Source organism: Podarcis melisellensis (genome assembly GCF_964234715.1).
Source record: "Podarcis melisellensis genome assembly, chromosome: 6".
NCBI lineage: Eukaryota > Metazoa > Chordata > Lepidosauria > Squamata > Lacertidae > Podarcis > Podarcis melisellensis.
Window position 1 is genome coordinate 57,621,858 of NC_138538.1, and position 12,516 is coordinate 57,634,373.

The 12,516-nt window shown below is 41.6% G+C and overlaps 1 protein-coding gene across 1 annotated transcript in view; it reads right to left on the reverse strand.

Moving 5' to 3' along the window:
- PLPP3 (phospholipid phosphatase 3) overlaps positions 1 to 12,516 on the reverse strand; it is a 64,040-nt gene that overhangs the window by 14,343 nt on the left and 37,181 nt on the right. The window contains exons 3-4 of the mRNA XM_081915877.1: positions 3,269 to 3,552; positions 2,167 to 2,224 (exon numbers count right to left, since the gene is read on the reverse strand). Coding sequence (XP_081772003.1) covers positions 2,167 to 2,224; positions 3,269 to 3,552 — 342 coding nt within the window. The remainder of the gene's footprint in view (positions 1 to 2,166; positions 2,225 to 3,268; positions 3,553 to 12,516) is intronic.

The window sequence follows — 12,516 nt, forward strand, 5'->3', positions numbered from 1 at the left end:
ATGGTGGAACCATTTCATGGCAAATGGTGATAGGTAAAACAAACCGTTTATTCTGAAGTCCTCGAGACCAGCTCCATTGCTATAACCAAAGGACACACACTCACTCACTCACTCACTACTGCTATGATTATTCTTATATTTTTTTTTAAGAAGGAGGAAGGGGGGGGGGACAAAAAATGAGCTTTAGCCTTTTTCATGTTGCAAATCCACCCGCCTCCAGTTCACTGGCAATGTTATTTTACCATCGCTGAGAGGAAATGGTGTAAATGTTTACGGAATAACTTTGAAACATTTGAAGAAAAGTGAGAGAAAAATATGGGGAAATAAATTCATGCAGACTCCCAAACAGTCTGAAAGGCATGGTAATTAAATTATGGAGGCTGCTTCCATCATAAAGAGTAAAAGGGAAAGGGGAAGGGAAACAGCAGGGAGCTGTGTGTTAATTTATCTTTTGGGGCAGCAAAGAGAAGGAATTGTGTTGGAGAAAGCCTACACATATATATCTACTTATGTTTAATGTTTTTATAAGTTCAGGTTTGGGTTCTCCTCCCCCACCTGCCCCCAAATTTCATATCTAAGGTTACAGGAGATTCAGGGCCCACAGATCTTTTGAAATAGTCTCAGAAGAAGAAAAAGCTTTCCCTTAATTACATTTACCACAAATCACTCCCTAAATCTCTCTCCCTTTTCCTTCCAAAGAGCTTAGGGTAGTTCCACCCATAATTGACCTGTGCCGTGCTCTTTTCACAAGCTCTATCAAGCATGCTTCCAGCAGCTACAGTCAGGAAATACTCTGGCATAACAAGCTGAGGAAAGGAAGGGCAGAGCCATTTTTCATTGACAAAGAAAAACAAGACCAGCCCCATAGTTTTGGATGAAACTATGTGGGCTAGTAAGTCCACCTGCCCTGCTTCCTGAAGAGCTACTCAGAAAGCAGATTACTTTTTTAAAAAAAAAACTAATGGAACAGATAATTATGATTTTGAATCAATGTAGGTAAATGACAAATAAAGCAGGCTAACATTATCTCAATTATGTTGCTTGGCAAAATGAAATACACGAAGGCTTACATTCCTTGAGCTTTGCTTGCTCTTGCTTTTTCTAGTGAAACTGAGATCGAAACAAGTAATGCAGATGTGGTTCTTTTTTGGCAGGATAAACATTGCAAAGGAACAAGAAACTGCTGGTCTATCTAGCTCATTATTGCTTACACTGCCTAGGAGTCTTTTCCAACTGTACCTAGAGAGGCTGGGGAATTCAATTTGGTCCCCTCTGCTTGCAAGGCAGATGCTCTGCCTACCTTTCAGCTATGGCTGTTCACGCCAACTTCTTAAAACCACAGCATCCAAATGCCTCTGTAGCATACCTGTTTTATAGGTCATAATCCCATTCCATAGGTCATAATTCCCAACTTGAAGATGAGGAACAAATCAGGCTGATGTCTGATGTTACTCTATGATGCACATTCAATACACATTGCTACCTTCATAAATAGGGCTGTCTTACCCATAGGTGCTCGGGGTGTGGGGCACCTAGGCACTGGGCTCTCAGGGGTGCCAGTATGGGGCCCCAGAGTTGAGTACGGGGAAGACCCGGCATCACGGTGGGCTCTTCTGCTGCAGGCGGCTCTGCGCCGTGAGTTAGGGGGCGACCGAGCCAGCGAGACGCTGAGGCGGCTGGCCAGCTCCGCCCTCCTGCGCGCCTGGGACTGGGCAACCTGGGGGGGTGGGGCGCCAGGCGGATCCTTGCAGCCCGGCGCCACATATGCTTAAGACAGCCCTGTTCATAAACCATGGTTTATGCTAATGTTGGGCAGTAGTATTCGGCCCAGCAATTTTCACATTTTGGAAAAAGGGGTTTAAAGAGAAAATAGAAAAGAAAAAGAATTTTTTAAAACATCCCAGTCACCTTTCATTAAGGTAAGCCACATGGCCAGGCATACAAAAAAGCTCTTAGAATTGCCCCCATATATATATAATGATTCAAATTTGATTTCTTTGGTCCGGGGCGGGGGCTGTCACCTGAACACTACCACCCAATGTAATGTCAAAAAACAAAGCTGGGCTGAAAACTTTGGCCCAGCATAAACATTTACTCATTTCTCATACTGCCTTAAGAAACACTGATAAAACATGATTTCTTAAAGATACATGACCTCCTACTTACCACCAAATAAAGCATGGTATAGAGGGAGAAGGAAGCATGTCCAGAAAAGAATGATTTCCTGCAAAACAAAAGAAGCAAAGTAGCACACCTGTTTTGTTACTGGAGCAAATGGCCAAATGCTTTGGTTTTCTGAACAACACCTTTGCACTGTCATCAATAAAATCAAATATAACTCTCAACCCCTAAAATACCAAAACAGGAACAGCAGTTTAAAATTACTTAAGGATATGAAATTAAACAGTCCACACTGCCTGTCTATATTTACTTATTTATATGTCTCTAAGATGTCTCCTCCTCCCTACACATATATACTCATAGAGATGGCAATTTTAAATAAAATTCTGGCATGCAGCCATGCGGCCCAGGGCACTTACATAGCAGGTTTTACCATCTCCTAGTGCATAATCAGTTGGTCTCACCTATCTTCTTGAGGCAGTTTGGAACAGCAAGTTTTTTTAAAAAAGTTATAATTTAATCTGTCTTTCTTGATATGAAAAGCTTTCTGAAATTCCTTTACTTTTTTTTGTTATTAGTGACAAAACTATGGGTGCTTATCTTTATAAGTGGACTCAGATATTTGCAAGCTTAAGTAGCCAAATCTATTTGCTACAAGGCTACATAGCTTATCTGAGTTAAGTTACACCTTCCTCAAAAAATGCTTCCTTTGTAAGGAGCAGTGATTTTTATAAAGTTAGGTGTATCGAATTCTTTTAGTTGTCCCCCACCATCACCACCCAGCAGCTTTTTATAATCTTTCTCACCTTTCCATTCTTAAGTTCTTCCCTTGGACAATTATCCATTGTTTGTTTAATGAAATATACTTGCAAATCTATCATTGAAACAGGACTTACAGTGATATTATTACACCCAGTGCAAGGGAATAAAAATTGGACAAATGACTTGCAAACTCGCGTGGAGGTATCAAGACTAAAGGAGAGCTATTACGTCTTTAAATTTACGGTTGAGAAAGTCAACCCGCTTGCTCATTCATTCAGGTTCCTCTGCCATTTTTCAAGGTGATTATGTAGGCAAACAAGGGTATCGTTTTTATTCAAGTCACAACACACTATTTCTGATGGAAAGAGAGAGAGAAAGTTCTCACCTGGCTTCCTGAACTTTGCTTTCATCATCGTTAAAGCACTGGTACTCTTGGATATAACCCTGAGAGCAGTTGATTAGTGTAAAATTCGGCCGGCAAACCGCAATGAAATTGGGCCTCAAACGTCCAACAGAGACTTTGGCGATGTCTGTGAAAGACTGGCTGATGGCACACCCAAAGGCAAAGCAACCCACTTGCTTGTACAGAGCTGCCACATAGGGGTTCTGGATGAAGGATCGGGATGTTTCCTTTAAACAATGGATCCGATAAAACTCTCCTATTATGATCTGTAAGGGAAAGATACGTATATGTTTAAGTAAGATAAGAAATTATGCATCCTTCATGAGCAGGCCACATGTCAATACAGTTTTATCGGAACAGAGCGTACAGGTGTAGCTTTTTTAGATATCCCATTTCTCCCCTCAGAAACAATCCCACTTCACTGTATGATTAATCTGGGGGAGACAGAGCATCATGGTGCCTCTCTGTCTCCACCCACTGTTGAAATGGGCAAAACATATCCACTTGCGTTCCATTGCGTCAGCTTGAAGAAGTTCATGGATTTGCTTTGTTATGCTGGGCCAAGTTTCTGTGATTCCCTCCTCTTCCCCCCGGTAATTATTTAGGGTCTTTATTTGAGAAAAACATTCAAATGGCACCTAGTAACTCCCCTGTGAATGCAGCCAAAATGACAAGGAAGGTACTTATTAGTATAGAGACAGACAACATTCCCCAAACAATTTACACGTCCCAAAGTTATTACTAGAGACTATCTTATAAGTACAACTTGGAATGCAATAATAAATCTGAAGGCTTTGGGGGAATCTCTTACAATTGCAAAGGCTGCAAAACGAGAGCAATCATAGTAACTGTTATTCCATGCCTTAGCTTACAGGCAATGATGACAAGCCCAGTGATATCATTAGAAAGAACTTGTCTAGCTGCTTTCATTGGACGATCCTATCTACTTCTAAACACCAAAGGAACAGAATCAAATCTAAGTGATGTGGGTGCTTTTGGCATCTTTATATATATGAGTCATTGGGCAATTGCACCTCAGACAAAGCTGGAAATAAGCTGCAGGTGTAGCCAAAAATAGCAGGTAATTCCACAAGCACAACAGTTCCTAAGCTGAGCTTTTCCAAGTCTGTCACCTGAACGGAGAGCTCTAAAAATTCTGCTCTAGTAATTGCAGCAAAACCTTAAGCGATGCAAGACCCCTGGGCCAATTCACATGTTTTTGAAAAGGAAGTCACTACAAAGGCACTTTCCCCTCTCTCTGTTTAAACAGAGCTAGTTCACATGTCACATTAAACCATAGTTAAAATAAACTATGGTTTAATGCAAATGAGCATACAATGCTAAGGTGCGCTGCTGAAATCACAGACACTTTGCTTCTTCTCCATAGCTGGGAAGCAAGCTATGGTCTAGCTTGTGTCATCTGATCCCAGGCTCGTAGTTTCTCTCCAGATAAACCACAAGCAGAGACCAAGGTTTTCCTCTTTGACTGACATTCATGGCTTCTTTGGGATAAACACATCATGAGGGGTTGGGAGGGGGGTCCTGGTGCCATCACGTGACAGCAATAGGCCCAATTTGTTGTATTAGCCTGAGAGCTGGCACAGCAAGAAAACATTTTTTTGAGGTGGGGTGGTGGTTCTTTGCTCCTGGTCAGCACAAGTGATAGGGCTGTGGTGCAGTGGTGACCATGATGCTCCATTAAACCCTGTCACTGGTGACCATGGGTTTAGATTTCCCTCTTAGCCCCGTATGATCTTCGAAACATTAGTCTATACTGGCAAAGAAAAAGTGCTTTATATGTGCTGTATATGCATTATAACATGGTGACACCAGATAGCACTGTGGAGTTCCGTTTTCGCCAACCCAATTTCTCATACAAAGTTTACAACGTGTTTAACTGAAACACTTCTTTGATGTGTCTAGATCCGGCCACTGTCCAATAATATTTTGTTAATTTATATCGCACTTTTCAGAGCCAATTTTCTCATTTAATTTCTAGACCAGGGGTCTGCAACCTTTAAGACAAAAAGAGCCACTTGGAACCGTTTCCGAAGAAGAAAGAAACTGGGAGCCGCAAAACCATTGCGACATTTAAAACAAATATATCTCCGGAGCCGCGATCTGACAGCGGGCGGGAAGGTGACGTCGGGACGGTGCATGACTAATGCACGCACCGCCCCCATGCGACGTCACAGCCAGTATAGCGCCCGCCACAGTGGGGAGCGTCGGGGCGCACAATGTACCTCCTCCCCTCGCTAATATCCGCCCCGGAGCCGCGGCAAAGGTGTAAAAGAGCCACATGCGGCTCCGGAGCCGCGGGTTGCAGACCCCTGCTCTAGACGGATGGAAGAATAGGCTCCTTCTCAACTCTTAGGCGAGGTAGGTCGAAATTGCATATACGTTCTTGGGGGAGCATAGGTTGCTCTCCAATCATGAGTGTTCCTCAACTTCTTAAGCATGGGATTCTGGTAGATGGAGCAAACAGTTTTGTGGATCTCACATATAGCAAGCTTATTTCTGTTGTGACTCCACTGGGATCATTCACAGGGGGAAAAGGAGGGTCACAAGCTGCTACAGGACCAGTTATCCCAGGTTGTGTGCAGGGCACTAGTCAATGAGCAAGGAGGAAACTGGGTTGCTTTACCATCTCCTAGGTTGCTGAGGGTGGGAATAAGTACACATTTTCTGCTTCAGCTATTAAATTTTAGATGTCATCCTAAATTGTCTAAATGTACACCTTTCGCATGTGATCAACATAGGTACAGTTGGCCAGATTCCAGGATTAACTGTAGTTCCTTGCTTGACTGCATGCTCCCATAAAGTGCAAAATGGTTCTTGTTATAATTTCTTAAAATTGTGGGAAACACAGTTCATACCTGCACACACTTTTCTGTTGCTCTTCCTACAATGCAGCATGTTTCTGGGAGCACGACCCAAGAACCCTTGAACCATACACTGTAAGTATTTCCTGTGCCACATCTAGAGGGAATGTTCTAGACTTGACACTAATGCTATCAATCATCATTATGAACTTGGTTTCCTGGCTTCTTATAATCTCAAGCTTTTAAAGGCAGTTTAATGAAAATCAGGCTGTGAAATCAATTCCAAATGTCACACCTCCAGGAAAGAGGCAAAAAGCTTAAATTGTTCTTTGTCACGTTACCCAAGTAGATTTTTTGAGCTCTGGTTTTACATTTTTAGGATTTTATTAATTACTTCACTGTTTTTATACCTCTGTAATAAAATAGGTTCTTTTCCTCCCTCTCCCTCTACATGTTTTTTTATTCTGGCCAATAGAAGAATATACACATTCAATGGCCAGAAAAATGCCTTCATGCAAATCAATCTCTGAAACAGCCAGTAATATTACTCGCAACATGGAAACATTGCCAATTACAGACACACACATAAATTCATTCTAATTTACTTTTCTCCCCTTCACCACAAAGTCTTTGTGTACCAGCTATCACTAAAATGAATCTGTAAAGCTATTTAGCTTAATATACTAATTAAGCAAAACAAGGAAATAACTATTAAGAGCAACAAAGCCTGCTTCACTAGATACGGAAACACAATTTTTTATATTGTAATGCTTCTGGGGGATGGTGTATTGTTGTTTTTTTCAATATTGTTGCCCAGCTACAAATGGAATGCAGGCAACATGCTAATATAAGGATGCTTAGAAGGTTCAGAAAGGATTGCTTTTCACATGTCACACCACCAAACAGTTTCCTTGCAGGTTTATCCACAAAAGAGAGAAGGAAATGGCTAGCTCTCTTATAGATGTTTCATAGAAGGGGGGTGTCTGTTTTGCTGATTATAAGATTTACAAGAATAAGAGTTATTAATAATGTGCCACAAGCTGTAAGTGTAGTATTCTTAGTATTCTGCTTAGAACCCTATGGGGGTGAGGCAAAGGAAGACCCTAGAAGGTAGCAAGCAATCCAGTTTACAGGACAAAAAAGAATGCAAAGTTTAAAGGCTACAGACATAAGAGGTACTGAGAAGACTAACTACAGGAAACTGGGTTTCCTGGTTTGGGAAGGTTTGTATTGTAAGGTGCAAAACCTGAAACTGAAGGAACATTCAGAAATGTAGGTAGAATGAGGCAGTTGGGTGGGGATGGGAAAGAGGAGAAAGGGACATGGATTCACTGAAATTACAAGCATTCATAGCTACTTCATGGAAGAGTGTCTAGAAAAAGTGTGGGCTTGCTAGTTTAATTTCTTTTGTTTAGTCGGCAGAAAAACAGCACATACTGAAGAGCTGCGTTGTCATATTCCCCTCCCCCCTCCACCGGAAATTAATATTGCGGTTCCTGGGGCTTCACCCAGGCTGTCTAGGTTTAGGAGCTAACCTGTTCCAGAATCCCATGCAAGCCCTGGAGAACACAAGTGCTGCACATCTGATGGCTTATCTCGACTGTTGGACCATCTTCAAATGCAGGCGATCGGCCAGAGTCTACGTTTGCATGTGGGGCGAATAAAAGCATCTGAATCTCAGCATCTCCTCCTTTGGCAGAACGCAATTAATTTGCCAGATGGCCTCTAATGGTTATTTACAGCCAGGGCCTCTCTCCGACAACCGTAGCATCAGTTTCTTTTTCCTATTGCTCATTTACTGGAGGATGAGTCTCTTACAAATCCCCTGTGGCTTTTGTGGACACTTGGGAATGCATTTCCACCACATATGCACAAGCAAAAGTGGCCTGTAGGAGCACTACATTCAAAAAGTACAAATATGTATAAGGGAGATGCACATGTGTTCAGCCGCTTCAGAGGAGATTCTATGCTTCCCAGCTGTCCTGGGATGGGGATGCAAATGATCAATGTAAAAACAAAAAAACAACAACTGGAAATCTGCATTTTACAGTGGTTGAGCCTTTTGCTCCATACGAACGTGGGTCAGCATAACAAACTGAATTAAGGAAAGAGCGTAACAATAAGTGCTCCACCATTTTATTCTTAACACATGGAGCCTCTTAAACCATAGATGCCTGTCCTGAGATAGACATGGGAATATTTTGACCAGGCCAACAAAGGCTAGGGATTAATATTTTCTCTCGCTGCTGGTGGTCCTGGTAATTGCACAGATGTAGCAGACTGTAAATTGGAGACTTCAGCCCCCCACCAGCACAACAGTGTGTAGCCATGACCCGTCCTGCTTTAGCTGAAATCAGGGCCGGACCTTTAATGAGAAGCTGAAGTAGGATAAACTTGTTCTTTTGGCAACGCTGTCCCTGATTAAAAAAAAAGGGGGGGGGAGAAAGCTCAAGCAACTAATTCAGCACAGATGTGCAAAAGCTGAAACTTCATCCTGAATAAACAAGTCTTAAAGATATTAAGCTCCTCTTCTGACTTGTGTCTCCAGCAAGTAGTATGCATGTGGTGTGAACTGCTGGAAACGCTTAAAGGGGAGCAAAGCTGGTAAGGGACAAAGTGCAAAATGGCCCAGTATTTGGAAAGCATGGCTGCAAATCCGTTTTCATCAAATCCTTGAAAGGTCTCTGTGCAATTAGTTTCTATTATTCAGTCACCCTAGCGATCTCTCCTGACCACCGCCAACCATGCTTCATTTTCAAGTTACTGTGAAACACCCCCCCCCAAAAAAAATCTAATAGGATGGGGAGATTTAAATAAATTAAACACACTTCTCTCTGTTTTGTTTGCACTGGTTTTGACTCTACTAAGTGCAACTGTTTCTATTTTTGCTTTAAACAAAACTTTTAAGATGCCATGCAAGTGCATGCAAAGAGAGACACGAGGAAGCAGGCTAACTTTCACTTTAACTAGGTCACTGGTTCAAATTTACAGTGGACTGGTAGTGCCTTTTCCTCTGCTAAGGTGAAATTCACCTCTTTAGAGAACAGAAAAGGCTCTGTATAATTGAGGAGATACATGTTTACATAGAAACAAGTCCTACTATGTATACCAGGATACATTCCCATGTAAGCATGCATAGGATTTGTGTTCTTAAGTAGCAGAAGGTCACATGTCTCCTTTGTACAAGATGAACTTTTCTTACAGGAGATGAAGTCGGGTAGAGATGCCAATAGGGGACCAGGCATTGCTTATTTACTGAAATGTGCAGAGAGAAGGGCCATCAGTCACAAATGTGAGACTTTACTAGATGGCCAGTAAGTAGAAGTTTGCATAGAAGTTTGCAGCCATGACTTGTGGATAACATGAGGTCCTGAAAGGTCAAACCAAGCCATATTTTCTAAAGTAAAAGAAATACAATGTGGGGTAAGATTTGGGAATATTTAGGGGAGGTCTGGAAAGCACAATCCCCTAAGGCAATTAGTATCTCAAGGGCCTTGTGCATTCATATCCTCCCATGTACTGATGGAGACAAAGGTCACAGCCTCTGGTATTTACTTAACAAGAACTTTGTGGGCCTTGCAAGCCCCATAAAACATGACCTAGACCTTTTGGTCTAGATGAGGGAGTCTATTGATGACACTATATAAAATAAAGGGTTAGCAGTGTGAAAATGATTGTCTTGCTTATTGTCCCCCAATGCCCTTATGCCAGCTATGGAGTGTTTGGAAAGCAAATACATCAAATTTAAAGGGGATAATTAGTACTCAGTGAATTTAGGGTGAATTCCAGTTGTGCTACAATAATCCTGGCATCTAAGTAATGCCTTCTGGGTGGTGGTGGGAAATATATGTACTGTATGTGCAGAATGAGAGTTAAAATCTCACCACTGGTCGCCACTTGGTGGAAAACCGTTTTTCTAGATGGTATCGTATATATGGATTTAAACAGCTTTATAAACTGAAAATTGTTGGTGTTATGGAATAGAGCAGGAATGAGGATGTTGTGCCCCTCCAGATGTTGCTGCACTACAACTCCCATCATCCCTGACCAATCCTGATCAGTGCTGATGGAAGTTGGAGTCCAAAAACATGTTGCCCACTTCTGATAGAGAGAAAGTGAACGTTTACTTCATGCGTGGTGTTTTCTTGTTGTTTCTAGGTCTGCATGTATGCCTGCATGATGTAGCAGTTGGCGTGTGGCAATTTTACATGTATATTTATTGATACAATACTAAAAATACAACAAATTTTCCCTATCTTCTCCCATCATAAATAAAAAATAAAAATTCTAAATCCATTTCTTTGCCTGCTTGATAAGATTGGCAATCCTCCACAATAAAAGTGCTGTATTGTTTTGTATTTTCCATACCCGGTTGCTTTTGTTGGGAAAGCTGCAAATATGGCAGAGAATCAGCTATTTTACGTCAGAGTGGCTGGGGTTTTCTTTCTCTCTCCCCCCCCCACCCCACACCCCAGTTTTTAATTAGCCTGCCATTTTGTGTTAGAAAGTTGACGGATTATATAGTCAGCTGATTATGTTTCCAGCCACATTTTCAGCACTAATAATACACACCACTGGCTTGCTCCTGATCAGAAGCAGATTCTGCAAGGAGCCCAAATGACGGTATGTTAGGCAATAACATGGAAATGAAAAGCTTTTTCACTTTCATTTATGGCCTTTCTATAATGGGAAAGTTCCCCTGCAGGATAAAATTCCTTCTTGTTTATAGGTTTATTCATTTTCTCTTTGAATGCAAAAATAACTGGTTATTGGGGCTATTTAGTTGATAGAGCACTTAGTAGGAACAGACTTTGTTGACAAATAATGGCAGGAGGAAGTTTTAATAGCCGTGAAGCAAAGAAACCTAGAATGGATGTGGGGGTTGGGGAGTCACATAAAGGTTGGGCAGACCTAACACAATGGTTGGCCAACCCAAGCACACAAAACTCTTGGACGCTACAACCAAGGGTTTTGCTATAGATTGCCCTCTGTCATTGTGTTTTATTTTGTTTTTATTTTATTTTACATCACTTGAAGCAGCAGGAACTTGGTTTGTAGACAGAGGGAGAAATAAGTGGGGCTAGGCTAAAAGTCACAATCAAAAGTATATGCGATCTGCATGTTAAAATTATGTGACTGATGAAATTACTTTTCTTAATACGCCGGGTCTTAGCCTGCTATACAACTTAGCATTTTGAAGAATGTCCTCAAAGTCCTGAAGGACAGAACCTACAACTGGCAGGAGTAGGCCATGTTCAAACAAGAGAAGTTGTCAACTGAAATACTTGCTGGCATTTATCATTATTCCCACTCTTCATTTGGGAAGCTCAACAATGGTCTCCTCTCTAGACGCTAACAAATCTGAGAGCTGTTTAAAACAATTATTCTGCAAATAACAATAATTCTATAAGAATATTATAATGATTTCCGGCATAGAAAGGAAATTCCAGTCATGAGATAGTGTGCAGAAGGAACATGTGGCTCCCAGTTGCATTCAGCTGAACAGGTTTTCAATCCCACTTCTTACCTCAGAAAGGTCACCAATGCAGGTGTTGTGGGGCAGGAACACTCTTACATTCCCCAAGCCAACTGTAATTTAGACCTTCATGGAAACTATGTGTAAACTCTTGGTTTGCTTAGAAGTACAACCCATCTTCCCTTTGCCTAATTTCAAATGTAGTACCAAACCATGGTTTAGTGCTAGGAAAAAACCCTCAGGTTCAGCTTCTCCCTCTCATCCTCTTCCCTCGTTACTTCCTGTTTTCAACAAACCATAGCTTGCCAATACAACCGCACCGTAGCTTCGACTTGCCATGCAAACCAGGGTTTATTCCTAGTTTGTAGAGAAAATACAAATGAGAGTTTGTCAGGTTGGAGGTAACAACAAACCACAGTTTTCAGCCCAACACACAAATGTAAAGTTCCTCTAGATCTGTTTTCTTAGCACCAAATCATAGTTTGGCATCATATTTGAACTGAACTACTCAGTTTGTAAAGTGGTCATCAATGCAATCATATGAGCAACCTCCATTCATAAGCCTGGGCTGAGAATATGCCTCCATTTACTGACAAATACCCAGCTGCCCCCTCTCCATGAAGCAGCATCTTTTTCAACAATGAGAAAATGTTTCAGAGATCCAAAGGAAAAGAACATGCAAACAGAATTATCTATCTTAATGCAAAGGATACTGGGAACACAGACATTGCCCCTTCCCTTCGGCCTCCCAAGTTTCAAATTTCCTTTCAAAATCTGCCTCCTTAGTAGATATCAGAACCTAATACTGTCTGCAAAACATTTCCAGGCAGTCAGTGGCTGGCTGCAAAGCAGAACATACTTCACAACCCAACATGAAATACGGGATATGTAAATACCACAAAGCGTACCAGAATGCAGACAATGTACACCAA